This window comes from Vicia villosa, linkage group LG6 (genome assembly GCF_029867415.1).
Source record: "Vicia villosa cultivar HV-30 ecotype Madison, WI linkage group LG6, Vvil1.0, whole genome shotgun sequence".
Lineage (NCBI taxonomy): Eukaryota > Viridiplantae > Streptophyta > Magnoliopsida > Fabales > Fabaceae > Vicia > Vicia villosa.
Genome location: NC_081185.1, coordinates 91,757,026 through 91,781,315, shown reverse-complemented (window position 1 = coordinate 91,781,315; position 24,290 = coordinate 91,757,026). Strand labels below are relative to the sequence as shown.

The 24,290-nt window shown below is 34.6% G+C and overlaps 1 protein-coding gene and 1 long non-coding RNA gene across 2 annotated transcripts; one reads left to right on the top strand and one right to left on the bottom strand.

Moving 5' to 3' along the window:
- The first annotated feature begins 11,198 nt into the window (after positions 1 to 11,198).
- Positions 11,199 to 12,526, top strand: LOC131609313 (probable glutathione S-transferase). Its single transcript, XM_058881001.1, has 2 exons — positions 11,199 to 11,594; positions 11,895 to 12,526. The coding sequence occupies exons 1-2, from the start codon at positions 11,274 to 11,276 to the stop codon at positions 12,246 to 12,248; spliced, it is 675 nt and encodes a 224-aa protein (XP_058736984.1). The 5' UTR covers positions 11,199 to 11,273; the 3' UTR covers positions 12,249 to 12,526.
- Positions 12,527 to 14,595: 2,069 nt separating this feature from the next.
- On the bottom strand, positions 14,596 to 16,411 carry LOC131609315 (uncharacterized). Its single transcript, XR_009286082.1, has 4 exons — positions 16,044 to 16,411; positions 15,679 to 15,941; positions 15,505 to 15,583; positions 14,596 to 15,340 (listed from the first exon to the last, which is right to left on the bottom strand). It is a non-coding gene; the product is annotated as an uncharacterized LOC131609315 (long non-coding RNA).
- Between the last annotated feature and the right edge of the window lie 7,879 nt (positions 16,412 to 24,290).

Here is a 24,290-nt window from a genome sequence, read left to right as displayed (position 1 = left end):
AAAGATGAAGGTGACATGGTGCAATTAGCAATGTTGGCTGAAATTGAACTAGTGTCTTTTGAGGAGGCTCTTAAGCAAAAACTTTGGAAGGAAGCAATGATTGAAGAATTAGATTCTATAGAGAATAATGAAACATGGAGACTGTTCAATTACATACTGATAAAAAGTGCATTGGTGTTAGGTGGGTATTCAAAACAAAACTGAAGCCAAATGGTCAGGTGGTAAAGTATAAAGCTAGATTAGTTGCAAGAGGCTTCCTACACAAGCATGGACATTATTACTATGAATTTTATGCTCCAGTAGCAACGATGGAAACAATCAGATTTATTGTTGCTATAGCAGTAAAAAAACAATTGGTCCATGTACCAGTTAGATGTAAAATCTGCTTTTCTCAATGGTGAGTTAGGAGAAGAAGTGTATGTGAATCAGCCACCAGGATTTGAGATAAAGGGAAAAGAAGAGTATGTATACAAGCTTAATAAAGCTATGTATGGTTTGAAGCAATCCCAAGGGCTTAGAATAAGAAGATAAACAATTTTCTTATTCAGCAAGGTTTCATGAAATGTGTAAATGAACATAGAATTTACTGCAGAAACACCACTGATAAGCTCATTGCTTATATGTGGATGATATGATAGTTACTGGAAGCAATGAAGCTGAGATGAAGGAATTTAAGAGAATTATGATGAAAATGTTTGAGATGTCTGATTTAGGCAATCTCACATATTTTCTGGGAATTGAATTTGAAATGAATTCACAAGGAGTGGTGATTCATCAAAGGAAATATGCATAAGATGTGTTGAAGAGGTTTAAGATGCTGAATTGTAAACCAATTTCAACTCCAGTTGATACAGGAGTGAAATTGTCTTTGGTAAATGATGAGAAAGAAGTGAATCCAACTCTATTCAAACAAATAGTGGGCTCTTTGAGGTATTTATGCCATACAAGGCCTGATATTGGTTATGGTGTAGGGTTGATCAGCTGATACATGGTAATACCTACCACCTCACACTTAGTTGTAGCTAAGAGAATCTTGAGATATGTGAAGGGTACAAGCAGCTATGACATTCAATATTGTAAGGATCAAGATGGTGACCTACTAGGCTATTCAAATTCTGATTGGAGTGGTGGCAAAGATGATAAGAAAAGCACTGCAGCCTATGTGTTTATGCTTGGAAATGCATCTTTTTCATGGAGTTCTAAGAAGGAGCTAGTGGTTGCATTATCTTCTTGTGAGGCTGAGTACATTGCAGCCTCCATGGCAGCATGTCAAGCCTAATGGATCAGCATACTACTGATGGAATTTAAACTGTTATAGAATGAAAGGATGGAGCTCAAAATTGATAGCAAGTCACCTATAAACTTGGAAAAGCATCTAGTAGCACATGGTAGGAGTAAACACATTGAAACCAAGTTCCCTTTCTTAAGAGACTGGGTAAACAATGGAAGATTGGAACTAAAGCATTACAAGACAGATGAGCAGATAATAGATGTACTTACAAAACCTTTGATGTCAAGCAGTTTTGATTACTTGAAGATGAAGCTTGGAATGGTTGAAGCATCAAACTAAATGAATTAAGGAGGTGTATTGGTTCAGTAATTCATTTTAGTTAGAATATGCTTTTACTGATGTTTAATAGGATGTTTAGACATCAGGTGTATTGGTTAAGTGTTGGTTAGTAGTTAGTTACATCTCTTGATGTATAAATAATCTCATATGTCTTGTAAATAATTCCTAATGAAACAATCATAAAGCTGTGAAGCCTATTCCTCTATCTCTTTCTCTCTCCTTCTACCTCAATCTCTAAGAAACCCTAATTCATCATTTCATCCCTTGTTCCATCAGTTACAGAATAATAATATGAAACTCTATATTTATCAATGGTAGATTTTTATCTAAATTTGAGTTTCATAATTAACCACATATTCTGCATTTAGAATTAAGAATATTATTAATGCTCACTTATAATTTATTATGAAAATTCTCCTTATAACAAATAAAATTCTTAAAAGAATTTTCATAAATAAAATAACCTTCACATAAAAGAGTTTGATGTTTATATAAAAGATTAAATCCCTTGTATTTTAAATTGCAAAGTGGGATTATATGGACTATTTTAATAGTTCACTCAAAACTCAAGTGTTACAAGTAAAGACCCACACTTGAGACATAATTATGTTACACACAGCGGAAATAAAAGAGACTTGAATTTTAATTTTATTGAAGATACAACAAAATAGTTATATAATTTCGTATATACGTAAGACTATATTATCTCAATATAAATCTCTACATTAAACAAATAGTTATGAAAAAATAATATTTGTTTCTTATTTTTATAAAATTGACATTTTAATAGAATTGATATGTTAGGTTCTCCTACTTGATTGAGAAAGATAGTTAATTTTTCGATTCAAGAGTTTTAAAATAATAAAACAAATAATCAACTATATTCTCCATCATACAATGATCATGTCAAGTAATGTCACACAATAGGGTATATCCGTCACTTACACAATACAAGAAAAATTGCAATCCATTTTAAATAAGATATTAAAATAATAGTCGTAATATTTAATATTATATTTGTAACACCCCGTACATATATGTCTAGAATAATATGTAGCAATGCTATAAATGGTACAAGAAACATACATAAGCGATAAAGACAAGAAATTAAAATTATAAACAATTCAAATGTCCAACTGAAAATATATACAATCGGCTTGTCTTCAACAATGTACAGCGGAAAGATAATCTGATTAGGTCATCCTGCCATCTGCTCGTCTATCATCTTCAATATTAACCATCTAGTAATCCATCTACTTCTAACATGTTCCTGAAAAATATTAAGAGGATTAGGGTGAGATTACTAAATTTCAGTGAGTTCCCCTATCTTACGGGTTCGCTCGGTTCTACAAGGTGCATGCAAACAAACAGATTCACCAAGAATCCAGGTGTTCCTCACGGTCTGGTGCAACTACACAACAAGGCCAATATCACCATTAGTAGTCTCATAACTAGCTAATGAGATAATAACAAGTACACAAATAACACACAATTATGCAGATCCGTGCCTATGTACGAAGAATCCAAGAGTAAGTTACAGCTTGCTAATTAGGCTACGCAATCCACGTCTTTGGTGAGTTACACCCGTGCATAGCATCAAGAGACTTGTACCGACACACTGAACGATGGAACGAATGAGTCCTAAGTGGCACCCCATTCGTGATGAGTTACAGCGGTGACATTGCCTACGTGGCGTCACGGTCCCGTCAATCATCAAAACGCACGTGTGGGGACACACCCAGCTCAGTACAAAACGCCATCTTGACAACACGAGTCCACCGGGCGAAAGCCTACTGATCTTGCCAACATAGCATCACTAGAGGCGAATCGAAAGTAATATTGCCTTTATGGCATTACTTATCTACCATACCAAGCACGCTGATGTGTAACCGCTAGTGGATAAATGCCCTATAAGACCTCCACATGTACATCACAATGGTAGTTAAGGTGCGTAGAATATACCGAGAATGCTGATGTGTACTGCAAGTGGGAAATGCCCCGCATGCCCTCACAAGCCATTGCAACGATATCAAGTGTTCTATGCGATTTACCCCCTAATAGCCTAGGCCCACTCTGATTCAAGCATACAATGAAGTACACATGATTCGCCTTAACTGGCGACCATGCTAGGTTTTCCCTGTCAGTACCTCTCACACACAATACACAATCAAGCCACACAGGCAAAGTGTCTCTGAACGTTCAACCGGAACGAATGAGAACGACAATGATCACATCATTACATAATCCAAACAATTGCATTTCTCAACATACATGCATACAAGTAGGATAGTGAGCATATCATGGTCTTATACATTTGAAGCACACACCATAATGTCATACAAGTCATAAGAGGCTTTCGATTTCCGATTTGGAACAAAACTGCACTCAAGAGGGAAAAATACACATTCTGCATCAGACAAGTTCGCTACGCGAGAAGTAGCGAGCTCCGACAAATGAAGTCAGAAGCTTCATCTGATTCTAGAAAGGAAGGTTCGCTACGCAAACCTGTAGCGAGCCCCCAATTTGCTATGCGAACTAAGTTCGCTAAGCGAAAATCCTTAACTTAGGGAAAACCAGAAATCTCCATAGTACCTTTACACTCCTTAAAATATAATCAAGGGTCCATTACTCAAGTTAGGATGATATTACACAGCCTAATAACCAAGGTAAACATCCTGGCCTAAGTTCAACACAAGGGTAGCATCTTATAGGCATAAACTCAAGGCTAATTGTGCTTATTCCAATATCATGCAACACCTATTCATGTACCATAATTTATACATGCATTAAAAGCATGGTATCTAAACAAGATCATAAAGAGCAGTGAAAGATCTTTCCAACGCTTCCAGATTATGGTAATATAGATGTTACCCATTTAGATATTGGTGACTTCTTTGCTGATCCAGATGGAAAAATTGATCACCTTATTGGAGATGAAAGTGTCAAGAAATAAAATTTATGGAAATTTTATTTTTAAGTTTTATGAATGTTTTGAATTTTATTTTCTATTAATAATAATATAGTGTTTTTTTCTACTCGTTCGTTTACATAATTTACTATGGTTTAATTGCAATTTTAGTCCCCCTATTATCCTTTTTTTTGGGTTTTGGTCCCTCTATTTTAAAATCCAGAATTTTAGTCCCTATATTTTATTTTTTTGAGGATTTTGGCCCCCCTGCAAATTCGAAGGCAATTTTAAATGAAATGACGCTCACATTGTTCATGTGTCAGTGTTAGTTCAGCATTGAAATGTTGAAAAAAATTAATTTTATTTAAGATTTATGTTGAACATGTCATCAATGTGAGTTCCATTTCATTAAAAAATGCCTTCAGATTTGCATGGGGACCAAAATCCTCAAAAAACTAAAATAAAGAGACTAGAATTCCGGATTTTAAAATAGGGGGCCAAAACCCAAAAAAATGGATAATAGAGGGACCAAAATTGCAATTATTATCTCCATTTACTATTTAAATAACTTGTTTTTTTTATGCGCGCTTATAATTTATTGTTAAAAATTATTATTGTTCTTAGAATGAATATGAAAACTAGCACTAGTAATGAAGATATGTGTCTTGCTGACATTGCAACAACCCACACAACTCTCAAGAATAAAAATAATCGAAGGCTCCGGAAGAACCAATATGTTATTACGTGGAGGAACAATATTGCATATTGATAATGCATTATATTCGCCCAAGTCTCATAGAAATTTATTGAGTTTCAAAGACATCCGTCTAAATGGATACCATATTGAAACATGAGATGATTGAGGGATTGAATATCTTTGTATTACAAAATATAATTCGGACACAAAATGTGTAATGGAAAAGCTACCAGCTTTATTCTCTGACTTGTACTACACTTATATTAGTACAACTGAAGCACATACAACTGTAAACCAGAAGTTTACAAATAATGATAAATTTCTAATTTGGCATGACCGATTGGGTCATCCCGGTTATATAATGATGCGAAAAATAATTGAAAATTCATGCGGTCATCAATTAATGAGTAGAGAAATTATTCAATCAAATAAGTTCTCATGCATCTCTTGCTCTCAGGGGAAGTTGATAATTCGGCCATCACCAACGAAAACTGGAAATGAATCTATCAGTTTTTTAGAGCGTATATGTGGTGATATTTGTGGGCTAATACACCCATCACGTGGACCATTTAGATATTTAATGGTTTTAATTGATGCATCAACTAGATGGTCACATGTTTGTTTGTTGTCAACTCACAACCAGGCGTTTGCGAGATTGCTAGCTCAACTGATTCGAATAAGAGCTCATTTCCCCGATTATCCTGTCAAGAAAATTCGTCTTGATAATGCTGCAGAATTTTTATCTCAAGCATTTAATGAGTATTGCATGTCTATTGGAATTGACATTGAACATCCAGTAGCACATGTTCATACACAAAATGGACTTGCGGAATCATTTATTAAAAGAATAAAATTAATCACAAGACCACTGATTATGAGATGCAAAATCCCAATTTATACTTGGGGGCATGCAATTTTTCATGCTACAACATTAGCTCGCATCAACCCAGCGAGTTACCACACCTCTTCCCTTTTACAATTAGTTTTTGGTAAAGAACTTAATATTTCCCATCAAAGAACTTTTGGATGTGCGGTGTATGTTCCAATTTCTCTACCGCTACGCAATAAGATGGGTCCTCAAAGAAAGATGGGAATATATGTTGGATATGAATCTCCATTTATTGTAAAGTAACTTGAACCAAAAACATGGGATTTATTCACTACTCGTTTTGCTGATTGTCATTTTGATGAATCAAATTTCCCAGCATCTGGGGGAGAGAATAAGAAGCAGGAAAAAGAGATCAGTTGGAATGAATTATCATTATCTCATCTTAATCCTCGAACAAAACAATGTAAACTAGAAGTTCAAAAGATAATTCAGCTACAAAATTTAGCAAATCAATTACCAAATGCATTCACTGATCCAAAAGGTGTGACTAAATCATACATACCAGCTGCAAATGCTCCATTAAAAATTGATATCCCTGTTGGACAATCAAACGAGTCTCAACCACACTTGAAGTGTGGCAGACCAATCAGTTCCAAAGATAAAAATCCTCGAACAAGAAAGGGAGCTAAGAATAAAGATGATCCAATTGAGGATATAGAAAATCCTTCAGACATAATAAACATTTCATCTCTAGAAGATATTGATCAGGTACCTGAAACTCATGAAAATAAAGAGATCTCGATAAATTATGTCCAAAATGGAATATAATGGAACTGAAATTAAGTCGACATTGATGATGTTTTTGCATACAATATAGCGCCAAATGAGATAAATGACAAAGAGGACCAGGAACCAACGTCTATCAAAATTTGTAGACAAAGTGAGGACTGGCCAAAATGGAAAGATGAAATTGAAGTAGAATTAAACTCACTCTACAAAAGACAAGTTTTTGGACCTGTAGTCCGAACACCTGAAGGTGTGATGCTAGTTGGATACATATGGGTTTTCGTACAAAAACAAAATGAAAAGGGTGAAATTGTGAGATACAAAGCTCGGATTGTCACTCAAGGATTTTCCCAAAGACCTGGAATTGATTTTTATGAGACATATTCACTTGTAATGGATGCAAGCATTTTTCAATATCTAATAAGCCTAGTAGCACATGAAGGGCTTAATTTGCACATGATGGATGTTGTAATGGCTTATCTGTATGATTCACTTGATAGTGAAATTTACATGAAAATCCCTGAAGGGTTCAATATACACGATGCACACAACTGTGAATCTCAAGAACGATACTCTATAAGATTGAACAAGTATCTCTATGGGCTGAAACAATCTAGACGAATATGGTATAATCGTCTTAGTGAATATTTTCTTATAGAAGGATATACAAATAACTCCATTTGTCCCTGTATTTTTATAAAAAGATCAAGAATGGAATTTGCAATAATAGTTGTCTATGTGGATGACATAAATATTATTGGAACTCTTGAAGAGCTCCAAAAAGATATGAATTGTTTAAAGAAAGAGTTTAAGATGAAGGACCTATGGAAGGAAAAATTATGTCTAGGTTTGCAAATTGAACATTTGGACAAAGGAATATTTGTACATCGAGAAGGAGATATAGAAAAAGAATTAAAACGCATCTATATGGACAAATGTCACCCGTTGTCTACTCCAATGGTTGTTAGATCATTAGATGTGGAGAAAGATCCTTTCACACCTCGAGAAAAGGATGAAGAATTGCTTGGTCCTGAAGTACTATATCTCAGTGAAATTGGAGCACTAATGTAACTTGCTAATTATACATGTCCTGATATATCATTTGCTAATATATTAGCAAGATACAGTTATTCACCTACACGAAGGCATTGGATTGCAGTAAAACATATACTTCGTTACCTTAGAGGTACAAACACACGTGTTTGTTTTATAAAAAAGTATCCAGATTCGAATTAACAAGTTATGCAGATGTAGGTTACTTGTCAGATTCTCACAATGGTATATCACAAACCGGTTATTTGTTTTCATGTGGGGGTACATCTATTTCATGGATATCGGTGAAACAAACCATAATAGCAACATCATCTAATCATGCAGAACTTTTAGCATTACATGAGGCGAGTCGAGAATGCGTTTGGTTGAGATCCTTAATTCAACACATCCAAAATACTTGTGGTTTATCTTCCAAAAAATTAAATACAACGACCATATATGAAGATAATACTGCATGCATCGCTCAATTGAAAGATGGTTACATTAAAGGAGACCGCACAAAACACATTCCCCTAAAGTTCTTTTTTACTCATGATCTTCAAAAGAATGGTGATATAAGCATCCATCAAATCTTTTCATGTGATAACCTTGTAGACCTTTTCACAAAGTCACTCCCAAGTAGAATTTTTTATCAACTAGTACAAAAGATTGGTCTTCATCGAAGAAATGACTATTCAACCGAGGGAGAGAAATGAAAGGATATTGTATTCTTTTTCTTTCACTAAATTTTTTTCCACTGGGTTTTTTCTAGTAAGGTTTTAACGAGACATATCCTAAATGGACATCCAAGAGGAGTGTTATGAATATTTATGTTAGTGGATGTCCATCCTTCTCCTAGTTTTTCATCTTCCTATTCTATACTTAATATGTGTGATTTTCTATCTCCCTTGAGTCCTATAAATAGAGACCCAATTTACAATGTAAAGTACACTTGAAAGAAGATAATATAATATTGCTCTCTCCCTTGAGTCATATATATATATATATATATATATATATATATATATATATATATATATATATATATATATATATATATATATATATATATATATATATATATATATATATATATATATAATGAAGAAGTTTTATGAACAATCCTTATTTTATAAGTATTCAAAATACACTTAAAAAACATAATCAACCAATAACAAACATTAATAAATATTAAAATGAAAATAAAAAAGAATCAATTTATAAAAATAAAATTGAGAGATTTTCATTGCAACATCTATAACATGAAGCATCGTTTGTGATACGAATTAGACTATAAACTCATACCGTACTATACAAGGAATATAAAAGAATTAAGGCTTAATTGCAATTTTGTTTCCTCTATTTTATTTTATTTTTCGATTTCGTTCCCTCATTTTTAAAATCACGATTTTGTTCCCCTTTTGAATTTTCTGTTGAAAGAGACACAAAAATAAGGACTAATTTTGCAAAAAAAAAAAAAGGAGGACGCAAATTGCACATAAAACTTAAAAAAAAAATACTAAAATAGTTATTTTTAAAATAGAGGAATCAAAATTTAAAAAAAGATAAAATAGAAGAACTAAAGTTGCAATTAAGCCAAGAATTAAACTATATGAATTGTTAAAATAGTACCATACAATTAATCTACATTCATACAAGTAATAGAACTTCATAAATTTATGACATGAAAATCAAGTAAATTTATTCCATAAAGAAATTAGAAATGGATAGTTAATTTAAAAAAAAACATGAATTATGCTTATTGTGTTTAGTATTAAAATATAATAAATGAATAGAAATAAAAGAAATTTAAAAATAATTAAATAAAATAATAATAAATGAATATATAAAATTACATAAATAAAATAAATAATAAATAAGAATATGAAATTACCAAAACATCCTTCATTTTGACGTCAAAAAATTATTAAAAAATTTAACCACTTTTTTTATATATATATATATATATATATATATATATATATATATATATATATATATATATATATATATATATATATATATATATATATATATATATATATATATATATATATATATATATATATATATATAAGATATTAGATTCCCCTTCATAATTATTTTTTTTCTTTAAGAATAAATATTTGTTTTAAAATAAAAATCATTCTCACTTTTTAATATAGAAAATAACTTTATTAATAATTTTAATTTAATAAAAATACAATATTTCATAACAATGTTAATATATTTTTTTTATTGTAGAAAAGTTTTAAATAACAATCATTCTACGGAGGCTATATTTCTTAGAGACAAAAGTAAATCTATGATCTATGGATCCTGGTAGAACAATCTGTGTAGCTTCTCTAGCATATTTCCAACACGTCAATATTGACTCAATGTCGTGGAAATACTCTTCCACTCCATTCACATTGAATTTTTTTTCTTGGACGGAAATCTCCTTCACATTGACTAAAAACCAAAGAATTGTTAGGCATTACATTTTTTTTTTTTTTGGCATTCATGTACTCAGAATTTTCTTAGTTGGAAAGTTATTGCTGATTTTTTAGAACTTAACTTATATAAAATATCTTTTAAATTTTTTTAACACAGATTAAAAAAATACAATAATTATATTATAATACATTATATTTTTACAAAATTAAATTTATTAATATTTTAAAAATAGTACACAGAATAATAATTAAATGATAAATATATCTACAAATAATTTATAAATGTAAATTTCATTTTAAAGTATACACATATATAAAACTACTACTAATTGCATTAAAAATTAATAGAAAATAAAAAATTTTAATACGGTAAAGTATTTTTGAATTATTTATATAATAAATAATAAATTAGAAAACTTTAATTTCCATACATACATTATCCATGTAAACAATTTAAAATGTTAATAATTTAATATTATAATTTGCTTATAATTGAATAATGTAACCTTTTTTAATTTATGTAGTTTTTGCTTTATTTCTGTTTTTTTTTTTTTTTTTTGATTTTCCTCCTCTAAATTTTTTATTTTGGATTTACCCTTAAACTTACCAATTAAAAATTATAATTACAGAGAATAACTTGTCCATTTAGAGGGCAAAAGATTTAGATTTGAACATTTTGATTATATTACAGGAATATTCTATATTTAACCCTACAACTGAAAAATCAAAATCATTCATATGCGTTATGTTATAAATAATTATAATTGAAAGGAAATTTTTTATTTATTTGATAATGTAAAAGTATTAATAGACTAGGGGTCACCTTATATTCGTTCAACTCTTGCAATAAATTTAAAGGACTTTTCAATTTGACTTTTCCGTCATGTTGAATAAAAATCCTTCCACTAATTGTCCAAGAAACAATCCTACCTCTATAAATAATACTAGCTAGATCTTTTGAATATATCAAAAGTAAGCTAAAAACAATTGTTTAAGAAAATAATTGAAACACCAAGATGGCATCAAATCAGGAAGACGTGAAGGTTTATGGAATGATGGCAAGTCCGTTTGTGAGCAGAGTGGAGATTGCTCTAAAATTGAAAGGAGTTGAATACAAATATGAAGTAGAAAAGTCAGGAAATTTCAGTGATACACTAAAGAAATACAATCCTGTTTACAAAAAAGTTCCAGTTTTTGTTCACAATGACAAGCCCATATCAGAATCTCTTGTGATTCTTGAATACATCGATGAGACATGGAAACAAAATCCAATCTTGCCTTCAGATCCTTACAAAAGAGCTTTGGCTCGATTCTGGACCAAGTTCATAGATGATAAGGTAATAACTTCAATCTTTTATACTATTGATTTTCTTTCTTACTTATAACCAAGTTGTAAATACCGGTAGTGGTCGCGTAAAGACTTTCACGATTTTGATTACATAGGTACGGCGACATTGATTGCGGTTGTTGCGATATGAATTAATCACAATTTATTCTCTATCACAAAAATAGTAAATAACAATATCATTATCAACACCTACCAATATCGTTTTATAGCGGTCATTTTTGCGGTCAACCATGTTCCTTGTTTATAACATGCATAATTTTTTAATAATTATTTTGTTATGTGAAACCAGTGTTTAAGTGCTGCAAGGAAAGCTGCTTTTACTATTGATGAGAAAGAACGTGAGAAGAGTATTGAGGAAACAGAAGAGGCATTTCAACTTCTTGAGAATGAGCTCAAGGGTAAGTTCTTTGGTGGAGAGGACATTGGAATTGTTGACATTGCTGCTATCTTTATAGCTTTTTGGTTCCCTATTGTGCAAGAAGCAACAAGATTGAATTTGTTTACTAGTGAGAAATTTCCTAAGCTTTACAAATGGAGCCAAGACTTGAGCAACCACCCAATTGTCAAGGAAAAATTGCCTCCTAGAGAATCACTTCTAGCATACTTTAAAGGTCGTTATGAAAGTCTTATTGCCTCAAAATAGAGTAATTTGAGGTGATACTTATTTGGGGAGTTTTTGAAGAATTATATGAACACTACTTGTTTGCCGTTTAGTTTTTTATTTGAATTTTCATGTCATATTAGATTTATGTAACCTAGGATTTTTCCCTGTTTAAAAAATTATAGGATTTTGTCCTCATTTGTACTATTTTAATTAATAAAGAGAAGCCTTATTCCTGTCATTATAATTGTTTCATTCAAGGAACCCGAAATGGTTGAAGTCAAACTAACCAGGACATGGATGACGCTCTTCGATGCAGTGAAAGGGTGGAGGAACATGCAAAGATTAGCATTTCAGCGTCCACGTAGGTCAATGAATCTAAGTAATTGAGTAATGGTTAAAAATGTACATGCAAATTTGTTATTGATACATTATATATGGGAGACAGTTAGAACCACACCACGTTTCATGGCGTGGAACGCAGGGATCTGTTAGATCATACTTAACATCAGGTAACCATATATGGGGTGGATCGAGTATGAGCCCAAAAGATATAGGTGCACTGAACCCTCAACCCTTTCGTGGGTACGCATTTGGATGGATAATTGAGCCTATCGGTCATTGAGCCTACAGTCGGCTCGGAACAGTTACTTCAAAGGTTTGCTAGAGCGTAACAATGAGATATTTTTGAGAACACCAGCTTGATGTCGCCCAAGACCGGGGTATTTGTGTCGAGCATACCCATCCACACACTCCGCAGGAAATTGAACCTCCACTGCACGATCTCTAATGGCACATGAAACCTCATAATGTTACCACAAAATCAATTATCAATGCCCTTAGATGGAATAGTAAGGACTGGTCGTGAGATGTTTTGTACATATCCAAACTAGCGCATGAACCTCTCAGGTAAGGATCTAGCCACTAACCCCTCCCATCGCAGATAACCAGAAAAATTGTAACATCATCGAACTCCTCACCCACTCTATGGCCGGTGTAGGGTGTCCAGATTGTATCGTCTATAGTCAGCACATCAATCCTCCTCCTGTACTCCGCAACACCCTCCAGGTGTGCATGCCTATCCCTCTATCTCTTGGCCCATGGGGACCTAGGTGTGGTAGTAATTCCCACTTCTGACAAATGGACGGAAAATGCTCGTATATCCAGCAATGCATAATAACAAAGACACAGACAACCAGAAATAATGTCATAAATAGAACTAAAATAATAAAAAATAATAATATAATTATACCTGAAATAGACTCAAATATCCGGCAAACTTCCTGGTCTAAAAAACAGTCGCCTCTCTAACAGAAGCATATAGAACAGTCAATGCAGCACACCCTAATACCCAACTGCAATGCTCAAGTCTGTTAAACAGCCACATGTACTTCACATCGATATACACATGAGACTTATCCGCTAATATAATATATCATACAAGATGTAGTTTGTATACACTATCGGTTGCCTCATACATACCCTGATGCACTAGCTCGCCATACATTTCCCGCAGCCAAGATAGGCGAAAGTGAGCTCCCCTCATATAATGTTGAAACACTTTTATAGGGTAAGTATTTTCTTTATCGTTTCCAAAGGGAGTGATGCGATATTACCATTGTTCTACAATTAATAATGTTTTGATTAAGGGTTTTGAAAAAGTTTTGGTAACGAAAAGTAATAATTGCATGAAAATTAGTTTAAGACTGTATAAAGTAGTGTTTTGAACGATTTTAGAAAACGTGTCATGATTAGATTTCATTAACCTATTTCATATATATTCGATTAATCAAGCATGTGAACTTATTAATGATCAATATAATCACGTATCCTTTCAATCCTGTTTATCTCTAAAGTGATATCATGAGTATTATCATATTAACCACTAGATGATCTCTCATGCAAACAATTAACATGATAACCTTTAAAGCTTGATACAAGTGATTATCAACTCACAAATCTATCTCTAGAGTTTGTTCATTGATAGATGAATACCTTTTAGATCATGGTTTGAAAAATATCTCTCAATAGTAATTCAAATCAACAAATTAAACATAAACAACAAGATATTCACCATATATTAATCATCAACCAAGTATATACACAAAAGATCAAAAGAAATACATATTATACAAGTTAACTACCTATAATCTTGACACAAGAGAAGTTTAGCTATCCATAGCCATGGTAGCTTCAAGAACAAGCAATAACACGAACTTTACTAGCATTAAAAATCAAAGATGAAGATGAATGCTTGAAAATTTGATGAATTTCTTCAATGATATATTTTCTTCTCCCTTTTGGTGCCCAATAATATTGTCTTGAAAGAAAATTATGAAAAGTGAAGAGTGTTGCACCCCAAAATTTGCCCTCTTTCTCTGTGCTATAAGTTATCAAAGACGTTTATTTCGTCGGCCAAAAAATCAAGAAAATAATATAAGGTTTCTCATTTGAGTGCTTGAATTTGTGGAGGTTCGATTGAGGATTAATTGGTTTATCTGTTGAGGTTTCCTCTATGCCTCAAATACTTTCTTCCTCAAGGATTCTTTAATGTATTATTGTTGTGGTGATTTAAAGTACAAGTGCAAGTCATGGCATATAAGACGGATTTGTACATTCATTGGTTAGACATGTGTATTCTCTCATTTGTTTGGATTGTAATGTGAGGTGAATTGGATTGATGATCGAAGCTAAGAGCCATTAAGAATGCAAGATGTTTTGTTGATTCAATTTATTCCATAAATTCAAATCTGTGGTCAAGATTGATCAATCGATCAATCGGATCCAAGTTCTTAAGCATTGGTGTGGGATTTCTTAAAACTCAAGTTACAAATACAAAGAGGCATATATCAAACATTCAAATTTCAAGAACATAATTTTTACTTGTCATTCAAACCATATCAAATTTCATTACAAAAATACTCAAATCCACAAATCCTTCACAAAAGTTACTAAAGTCCAAGTTTACAATTACAACATTCAAGTCCATCCACAAATTACACAAATTTGCACAGGAAAAACCCCATACATATTTGCACTAAGACTAAGTTTTCAGGGAATGCTTTCAAGTCTTCAACACCGGCAGCTCCACGTTTTTTCGGCAAGACTTTCAATCAATTTGAGCCATCCAAAACCTGCATAATTCAAAAGCTGAACCATGAGTCTTCAGCACATAGCAGACCAAAGGACCAGTTCAATAAAAAAAAAACCGAGCCAAAATCACTGCAAGAAGAAAAGGATCAGTGGAGAAAATCAGGAGAAAACCACATAACAGAATTCCAAAGAAGATGTAACAAACCTCTGAGTTCAGAAAACCTCCATTTTCAATCTTCACCTCATGACAGAAAACTTCACCATTGCTCTTCATTCATCACTACCTTCAACCACAAAACCATATAACAGAATCAGAGCATAACAGAATGGAGGAGGAGGGTAGAAAAACGCAAGAAAAAACGTAACAAACTCGACTCACTTGGTAACAAACTCGAGGACCTCTCTCTCAAGTTTCTTCCCGAATTCTCTCTCTCTTTTCCATCGGAATCACCATAACCGAATCGTAAAACCTTCTCTATTCTTCTTCGACCTCGATAACCTTCAACAATCATCTCTTCATCACTTTCTGCAAATCACAGAACTCTTCGCCATAACCGTTCATTACCTTAAATCTTCAACCTTCTCTCACAGCAATAATCATCATCGCTCAATCTCCAACCAATCTTCATCTTCATCGGTTCTCTTCATCGCAAGGAACAACAACAACAATTTCAATTATCGCATTATCGAGAAAACGGATTCAGAAACAAGAAAAAGAAAGAAATCGAGGAGAAGGAGCAGGACCTGTAAAGGATAGATCCGTTTGTTTCAGATAATCTCTAGATTTCTTCGTTTACTCATCTATGAAGACGCTACGGACGCTATCTTCGGTTGAGAAGCGTTCCTGTTCTTCCGTTTCTTGTCCATCGTGATGATAAATCGGAAAGTTTCTTTTGATCGGGGAAATTCGAATCCAAGGCGAACACGATAGACAAGAGACCGAGAGAGATTGCGAACTGAGTTGAGATTTGGTGAGATGAATCGATGAGAAATGGACGCTGAGGCTTTTGTTGGCAACGATGGTTTGACTTTCTGATCGGAGAAGGAGATGATGAAGAAATCACCGGTGCCGCGCCGTCGTGTTCGCTGAGAAGGATGGAGAAGAAGGACGTGATTATTGAAGGATAGAAAAACACTTAGAAAGGGGGGGTTTGAATAAGTGTAGCTTTAAAACTTGACAGATAAAAATAAATTGCACAGTTATTTTTATCCTGGTTCGTTGTTAACTAAACTACTCCAGTCCACCCCCGCAGAGATGATTTACCTCAACTGAGGATTTAATCCACTAATCGCACGGATTACAATGGTTTTCCACTTAGTCAGCAACTAAGTCTTCCAGAGTCTTCTGATCACACACTGATCACTCCAGGAACAACTGCTTAGATACCCTCTAAGACTTTTCTAGAGTCTACTGATCAACACGATCACTCTAGTTACAATCTGCTTAGTTCACTCCTAAGACTTCCTAGAGTATTCTGATCCACACGATCACTCTAGTTCCTTACAACTTAATGTAATCAATTCTAAGAGTTTACAAATGCTTCTTGAAAGCGATAATCACAACTGTGATATTTCTCTTAATCGTTTAAGCTTAATCTCACTAATATATTACAACAGCAATGTAGTGAGCTTTGATGAAGATGAAGATTCTGAGTTTAGATTTGATCAGCGTTTCAGCAAGTTTGATATAAGTTGTTTTGGTGCAGAATCGTTAAAATCGTCAACCTTGCTTCTAATCAGAACTTCATATTTATAGGCGTTGGAGAAGATGACCGTTGAGTGCATTTAATGCTTTGCGTAATCCGTACAGCATTGCATTTAATGTTATACGCTTTTGTCAACTACCTCGAGCCTTGTTCACGCTGTGTCTACTGACGTAGCCTTTAGTAGCTTTTAACGTTCCTTTTGTAAGTCAGCGTAGCTTGCCACTTGTACTTTCTTCTGATCTGATGTTTGTGAATACAACGTTTGAATATCATCAGAGTCAAACAGCTTGGTGCATAGCATCTTCTGATCTTCTGACCGTGAAGTGCTTCTGTTGCGTGATACCATCTTCTGAGCTTCAGTGCTTCTGATCTCATGTTCTTCTGATGCTTCCATAGACCCATGTTCTGATTCTGCTTCGACCATCTTCTGATGTCTTGCCAGACCATGTTCTGATGTTGCATGCTGAACCCTTTGAGACAAAGCTTCTGAGCGCTGAATTATGCATACTCTTTATATATTTCCTGAAAGGGAAATTGCATTGGATTAGAGTACCATATTATCTTAAGCAAAATTCATATTATTGTTATCATCAAAACTAAGATAATTGATCAGAACAAATCTTGTTCTAACAATCTCCCCCTTTTTGATGATGACAAAAACATATATAAATGATATGAATTTGCGATCAGAAAGAATAGACGGCAAAAGACAAATTACACAGCTATAGCATAAGCATATGAATATGTCTCCCCCTGAGATTAACAATCTCCCCCTGAGATAAGTAATCTCCCCCTGAAATAAATACTCGAAGAACTTTAATAAAAGACTTCCCTGATTATTTCGGTAGAGACGATCATATAAGCTTCTGTCTTTAGAGAATTCATAGCTTCTGACTTCTGCTTCCATAGGACAGCTTCAGAACTAGAATTTCTTTAGATCCCTAGAACACTCACAGCTTCTGATTCCTGCTTCCATCTAGGACAGCTTCAGAACTTGAATTTCTTTGATCTTCTGAACATTCACAGCTTCTGATTTCTGCTTCCATTCAGGACAGCTTCAGAACTAGAATTTCTTTAATCTTCTGAACATTCACAGCTTCTGATTTCTGCTTCCATTTAGGACAGCTTCAGAACTTGAGTTTTCTGGATCTTTAGAACATTCACAGCTTTGAATTTCTGCTTCCCTCGGATAGCTTCAGAGCTTGAATTTCTACCAGCCTCACTTCATGCTAGATTTGTATCAGAACATTGTTGAATGTACCAGAGCATCATCAGAGCATCTCTACATCCTGAAATGTTACAGAACAAAAACTAAACGACAAAAGTCAGCATGAACGAGTTAGAACATAAAATGTATATTCTAACACATTATATGTATCAGAGCTATAACATTATATGTATCAGAGCCATATAGGCTGAAAATAATGTATCAGAGCAAATAGAATTTTGTCAAAGTAAATAGACAAATATAGATCAAATTCTATTATCAGTGCTTCTGATTCATTCTTCTTTCTTGCTTCTGATCTCTGAAGCTTGACAGCACTCGGCTTGCTTCAGATTCCATGGTTTTGCTTCTTGTGTTTGCTTTGAAGATTTTCTTCACTTCTTTATATCTGCAAAACACTTAAACCATATAGAACTTGCAGTTCTTGTTAGTAAATGCAACTGATTAAATCAAATCATTTATCATTTATCTTTCTCCCCCTTTTTGTCATAACATCAAAAAGCAAAAAAGATTCAGAGACAAACAAAACGAAACACACGGAGGAAGAAGTTGATTTCATTGAAGTTTCAAACAGCAGATTCAGAAGTACATGAAGATAGGAAAGATCAGATGCACAAAGACAGATGCAACGAAAAGAAAGAAACAACACAGACTCAATCTAAGATGGCCCTAGTCTTGACAAGATCTTGGTCAGCATCTCTTGAACCATATTGTTGTGTCCTTCTTGCCTCACCATGAAAGCACTATACTGATCATTGAGTGAGCTTTGCTCATCCTGTCTCTTCTGAATTTCTTCTAGAGTCCTTGCAAGACGAGAAGATTCATCAGAAGAAGCTTCACCGCTTTCAACCACAGGAATAGCATGTTGATCTGCCGCTTCCATGGATAGATCATTTGCAGGAATTTCCTCAACAGGAACAGTTTTAGCAACATGATCTTCAGGATCTGCTTCTTGCATAGAAGCATCTCCATATTCTGCAGCAGGAATTTCCGAGTCTCCATTCTCAAGTGCCTGAAGAATGGCAGCTAGATTCCTTGGAGCAGAAGGACCTTCAACTTCTGGTGGGTCAACAACTTCTGGAATGACCAAGTTTGGATCTTTCTCAGACGGGTTTTCCCTCAGATAGTCAAAGAGAGTCTTGAAATCTCCTAGCAGAACAGGATAGTCAGGAACAAAGATGACAATATCCCTGCATGGATTTGCTTCCATTTCAGCAGCCAGTCTTAATACTTCCAATTCATCCACAAAGGGCTTCTCTTCCAAAAGATATCTTCCTTTGAGGCGAGCAAACCAGAAGTCTTCATAATTCCTCAGAATTCCACGAGGCCGTGGGGCAGCAGCTACACAGGCTTCCTGAAGTTCTAAAAACAGAGCATCTGATTCTCTGCGAAAGATCCTCCAGAAGTTCCGCATAGCAACATCATTCAATCCAGAACTTTCAGCAATTCTGAGAGTATCAAAAGTACTTCTGAGATTCTTCTTTATGTTTTCAAAAACTACACCAATAGGATATACAGGGCGGGATTTTATTTGGGTTTTTGAAAAGGCAGGGTTGGAGGTGAAGTATGGAAGAGGTTCTCTATCCAACCTATAAGAAGATTCTGCTTCAGTATCAGAATCTAACACTACCACTTCAGCTTCAGGACGAGGCTTGGGAGTGTAGTTGCAATCACGGAGCAGCTGCTCATGTGATGCAGAGGTTGGAAAAGGAGAATCACAAGGATTGTTTTGAGAGGTGGAGGGAGTATGTTCAAGAGTGGTATTGAGAGAAGGTTGAGATGGAAAGAGAGTTTGAAGGGGTGGTATATCCAGAACAGGATTTATGGTAGGTGGAGAGGAAGGAATGGTTAAAGGAGAAGATGGAGGTGTAAGAACATGGACATAAACAGGTGATTCTGATGTGGCTTTTTCTGGTTCAGGTGTAGGGACAATCTCTATTGGTGCAGCTTCTGAACAAACAGCAGGAACAGAATTTGGTTCAGAAATGCATATACCTTTGGAACCTCTCAGAAAAGCTTTGGCCACATCCTCAGTCTTTTTCTGCTTCTTACTCTTCGGCTCTTCAATAACCTTTGCTTTGCCGCTAGCGATTTCTTTCCTTCTGACATAAGCCAGAACTTCTGGTTGATTCTCAGCCTCTTGAGCAGCATTTTCTTCATCTGAGCTTTGAATAATCATCTTCCTTTTTCTGATTTTCTTCTTCTCAACAACTTCAACAACTTCAGCATTGTTATTTGACTTCTTCTTCTTTTTCTCAGCTTCCTTCTTTTTCTTCTCAAAATCAGCAGAGACAGCCTTAACAGCCTTTGCAATCACTTCTTCTGGGACCACTTCTTTCTTGGTGGTAGCAGCAGGATGATCAAACTTTCTTTTGGTCCTTTCCTCCTTCTTACGATTCACTTTAATAGGAGCACCTTTGTCTTGATCTTTAAGACTCTTATCCTCTTTTTGTGATTTCAGATACTTAGTTCTGACTTGTGGTACCTCACTATTGAAGAAGGTTTTGAATTCAGCTAGAACTGGCTCTCTTCTGATTGTTGTTCCAGCAAGAGGTTGAGGAGTCTTAATGATAGCCTTAATCACGTTCATCCTCTTTAAAGTGAATGCGTTCAGACAAGCCCCAGATGTGACAGCAAGGTCTTTCACAATACCTTCAGATTCCAGACTCTCAACAATCTTGGAATGCACCAGAAGGTTTGTAATAATTCTACCAAAAGGAATGATTGTTCCACCATTTTCTTTTCTGAAAGCGTTTCTGGAATCCTTTACTGCTTTCCACATATGGTTGAAGATAATGTAAACCACATCAACCTTCTTCTGAGTGGCAATGCAATAAAGAATATATTTTTGCTCATTGTTTATGAAGTCAGCGGCATGTGTCGCTTTCCTATGGTAGAAGCACCCAAGAATGATCTTTGTCCAGATTTTGTAGATATCTCTCAACTCCTTGACGTGTTTTGTTTTCTTGATATTTGAATAGAGAGTGGATAGAACATCTTCCCAATCTTCCCTTTTATCGATTTCAAAAGCTCCTTCCGCGTTCTTCAAATCAAACATCACTCTTAGGATGTTTTCAGTAATAACAACAAACTTTCCATGGACGAAAGAAAGTATTGATTTTGGAGCAACCACAGCATGTGCCCAGAACTCCTTGACAAGATCTGGATAAACTGGGCCAACGAACTCAGCAAACAACGAGGTCCATCCTTGAAAGATGATGTCTTCTTTAAGATTAAATCCATGTTCTTCAAGGTTGTCAAAGTCAACAATAAGTTCACATAGAACTTCTAATTTGTTCTTGGGAATAGAGCATGCAACAACAGGAGTAAGTTGCAACGTTTCTTCTTGGAGATGATGAGGAACAGATGACTCAGCATTTTGGGATGAGAAGGCAGCCATTGATGCAGAATGACCAAAAACGAGCAAGAGAAGCGAACTGGGTTTTCGATTAGGGTTTTTTTAGAAAACGGCTAAGAACTTTTCAAACGAGAGAATGCAAGGAGAAAGAGAGAGACAAGGGAGCGAAAAAGATGTATGATATGATTTGAAAAGAATATATAGAGACGGATTTGAAAAGGAAAAAAAAATAAGAAATATAAATTGAACAGTTCCAGAATCAAAGGAAATCAATTTTATTAAATGATGAGTGACGTGAGGAGAGAGAACGTGGTAAACGAAATGATTTAAAACAGTTACCTAGGTCGGCGTCTTTTCAACTGCACGCTTTGTACTAACCGTACAGATACGTGTTCACCATCAGATAATAGATGACAGCTGTAAATTTCAGAATAGACTTTACGCCTTCAGATTCTGATCACTGCTTCTGATCTGATCAAGTTTCTCTTTTGGAAACACTCCTTCTGAAGTGTGCTGATATAAATCTGAATGATCTTCTGATCCATTACTTCTGATATACACAGCTTCTGGAGGTTCACTTCTTTGTTCTACAGCTTCTGATAAGACAAAACTGTATCTGCGGAAATTCTTAAGCTCTTTGTTTCATCAGAAACAAGTTTATCATCAAAACAGATGTTTATTGATTTGTCCACAATCAATGTTTCAATGTTGTATATTCTGTAGCATTTAGAGCATTCAGAATAATCAAGAATGAAACATCAATGCTTTAGAGACAAACAAAACAGATGGTTCCAAGACTAATAAACTTTCTTTTCTGAATTCCTACAAACATAGTTTCTTCAACAGATTTAAGAACCAGAACTTGGAAGACAATCTTTCTTCCCTTCAAGTGTTGAGACCAACTTGAATCCAGGTGACATGTCATGTTGATTTTTATCTTCCTTGTCGCCAAGAGAATCTGCAAAAGAAATAGTCTTTTTCTTTGGTACCCACATTTTCTTGGGTCCTTTCTTGTTAGATTTTCTCAAGTTCTGATTGAACTTGGGTTTAACATTGTAAGCAATAGGAGGAACAGCATGATAATTCTTAATGTGAGTTTCATGATATTTCCTAGGTTGTGTCACATGCTTTTTGGTGTGTGTTATGTGAAAACTTTGAGCATGTGAAGTGTGCCTAATATCATGGGAGTGGCCATACTTGAACTGATCATACAATGGCTTGTATGTGATTTTCATTTCATCAACAGGTTCAAGTTTGTATGGGGTTTCACCCTCAAAACCAATGCCAACTCTTTTGTTTCCAGACACAGCATATATCATAGAAGCTAGCTGACTTCTGCCAATACTTCTAGATAAGAACTTCCTGAAACTTAAATCATATTCTTTCAGAATATGGTTTAGACTAGGAGTGGATTTTTCTGAATTAGAAGGAGATCCAACATTATTGGATAATTTTAAAAGTTTTTCTTTTAATTCAGAATTTTCCAACTCAAGCTTCTTTGTTTCAAATTCAAATAGCTTTTTCAGCTTTTTGTATTTGAGACTAATCTGAGACTTGAGTTCCAGAAGTTCAGTTAGACCGGAAACTAACTCATCTCTAGTAAGTTCAGAAAATACCTCTTCAGAATCTGATTCTGATGTAGATTCTGATCCGTCATCTTCTGTCGCCATCAGCGCACAGTTAGCCTGCTCATCTTCAGAGTCTGAATCATCTTCTGACTCATCCCAGGTTGCCATAAGACTTTTCTTCTTATGAAACTTCTTCTTGGGATTTTCCTTCTGAAGATTTGGACATTCATTCTTGTAGTGTCCAGGCTCATTGCATTCATAGCACATGACTTTCTTCTTGTCAAATCTTCTGTCATCAGAAGATTCTCCACGTTCAAATTTCTTTGAACTTCTGAAGCCTCTGAACTTCCTCTGCTTGGTCTTCCAGAGTTGATTTAGCCTTCTGGAGATTAAGGACAGTTCATCTTCTTCTTCAGATTCTGATTCTTCAGGATCTTCTTCTCTAGCCTGAAAAGCGTTAGTGCATTTCTTGATATTAGATTTTAATGCAATAGACTTACCTTTCTTTTGAGGCTCATTTGCGTCCAGCTCTATTTCATGACTTCTCAAGGCACTGATAAGCTCTTCCAGAGAAACTTCATTCAGATTCTTTGCAATCTTGAATGCAGTCACCATAGGACCCCATCTTCTGGGTAAGCTTCTGATGATCTTCTTTACATGGTCAGCCTTGGTGTATCCCTTGTCAAGAACTCTCAATCCAGCAGTAAGAGTTTGAAATCTTGAAAACATCTTTTCAATGTCTTCATCATCCTCCATCTTGAAGGCTTCATACTTCTGGATTAAAGCTAGAGCTTTAGTCTCCTTGACTTGAGCATTTCCTTCATGAGTCATTTTCAAGGACTCATATATGTCATAGGCCGTTTCCCTGTTAGATATGTTCTCATACTCAGCATGAGAGATAGCATTCAGCAAAACAGTTCTGCATTTATGATGATTCCTGAAAAGCTTTTTCTGATCATCATCCATTTCTTGCCTTGTCAGCTTTACGCCTCTGGCATTTACAGGATGTTTGTAACCATCCATCAGAAGATCCCATAGATCACCATCTAGACCCAGAAAGTAACTTTCCAGTTTATCTTTCCAGTATTCAAAGTTTTCACCATCAAATACCGGCGGTCTAGTATAACCATTGTT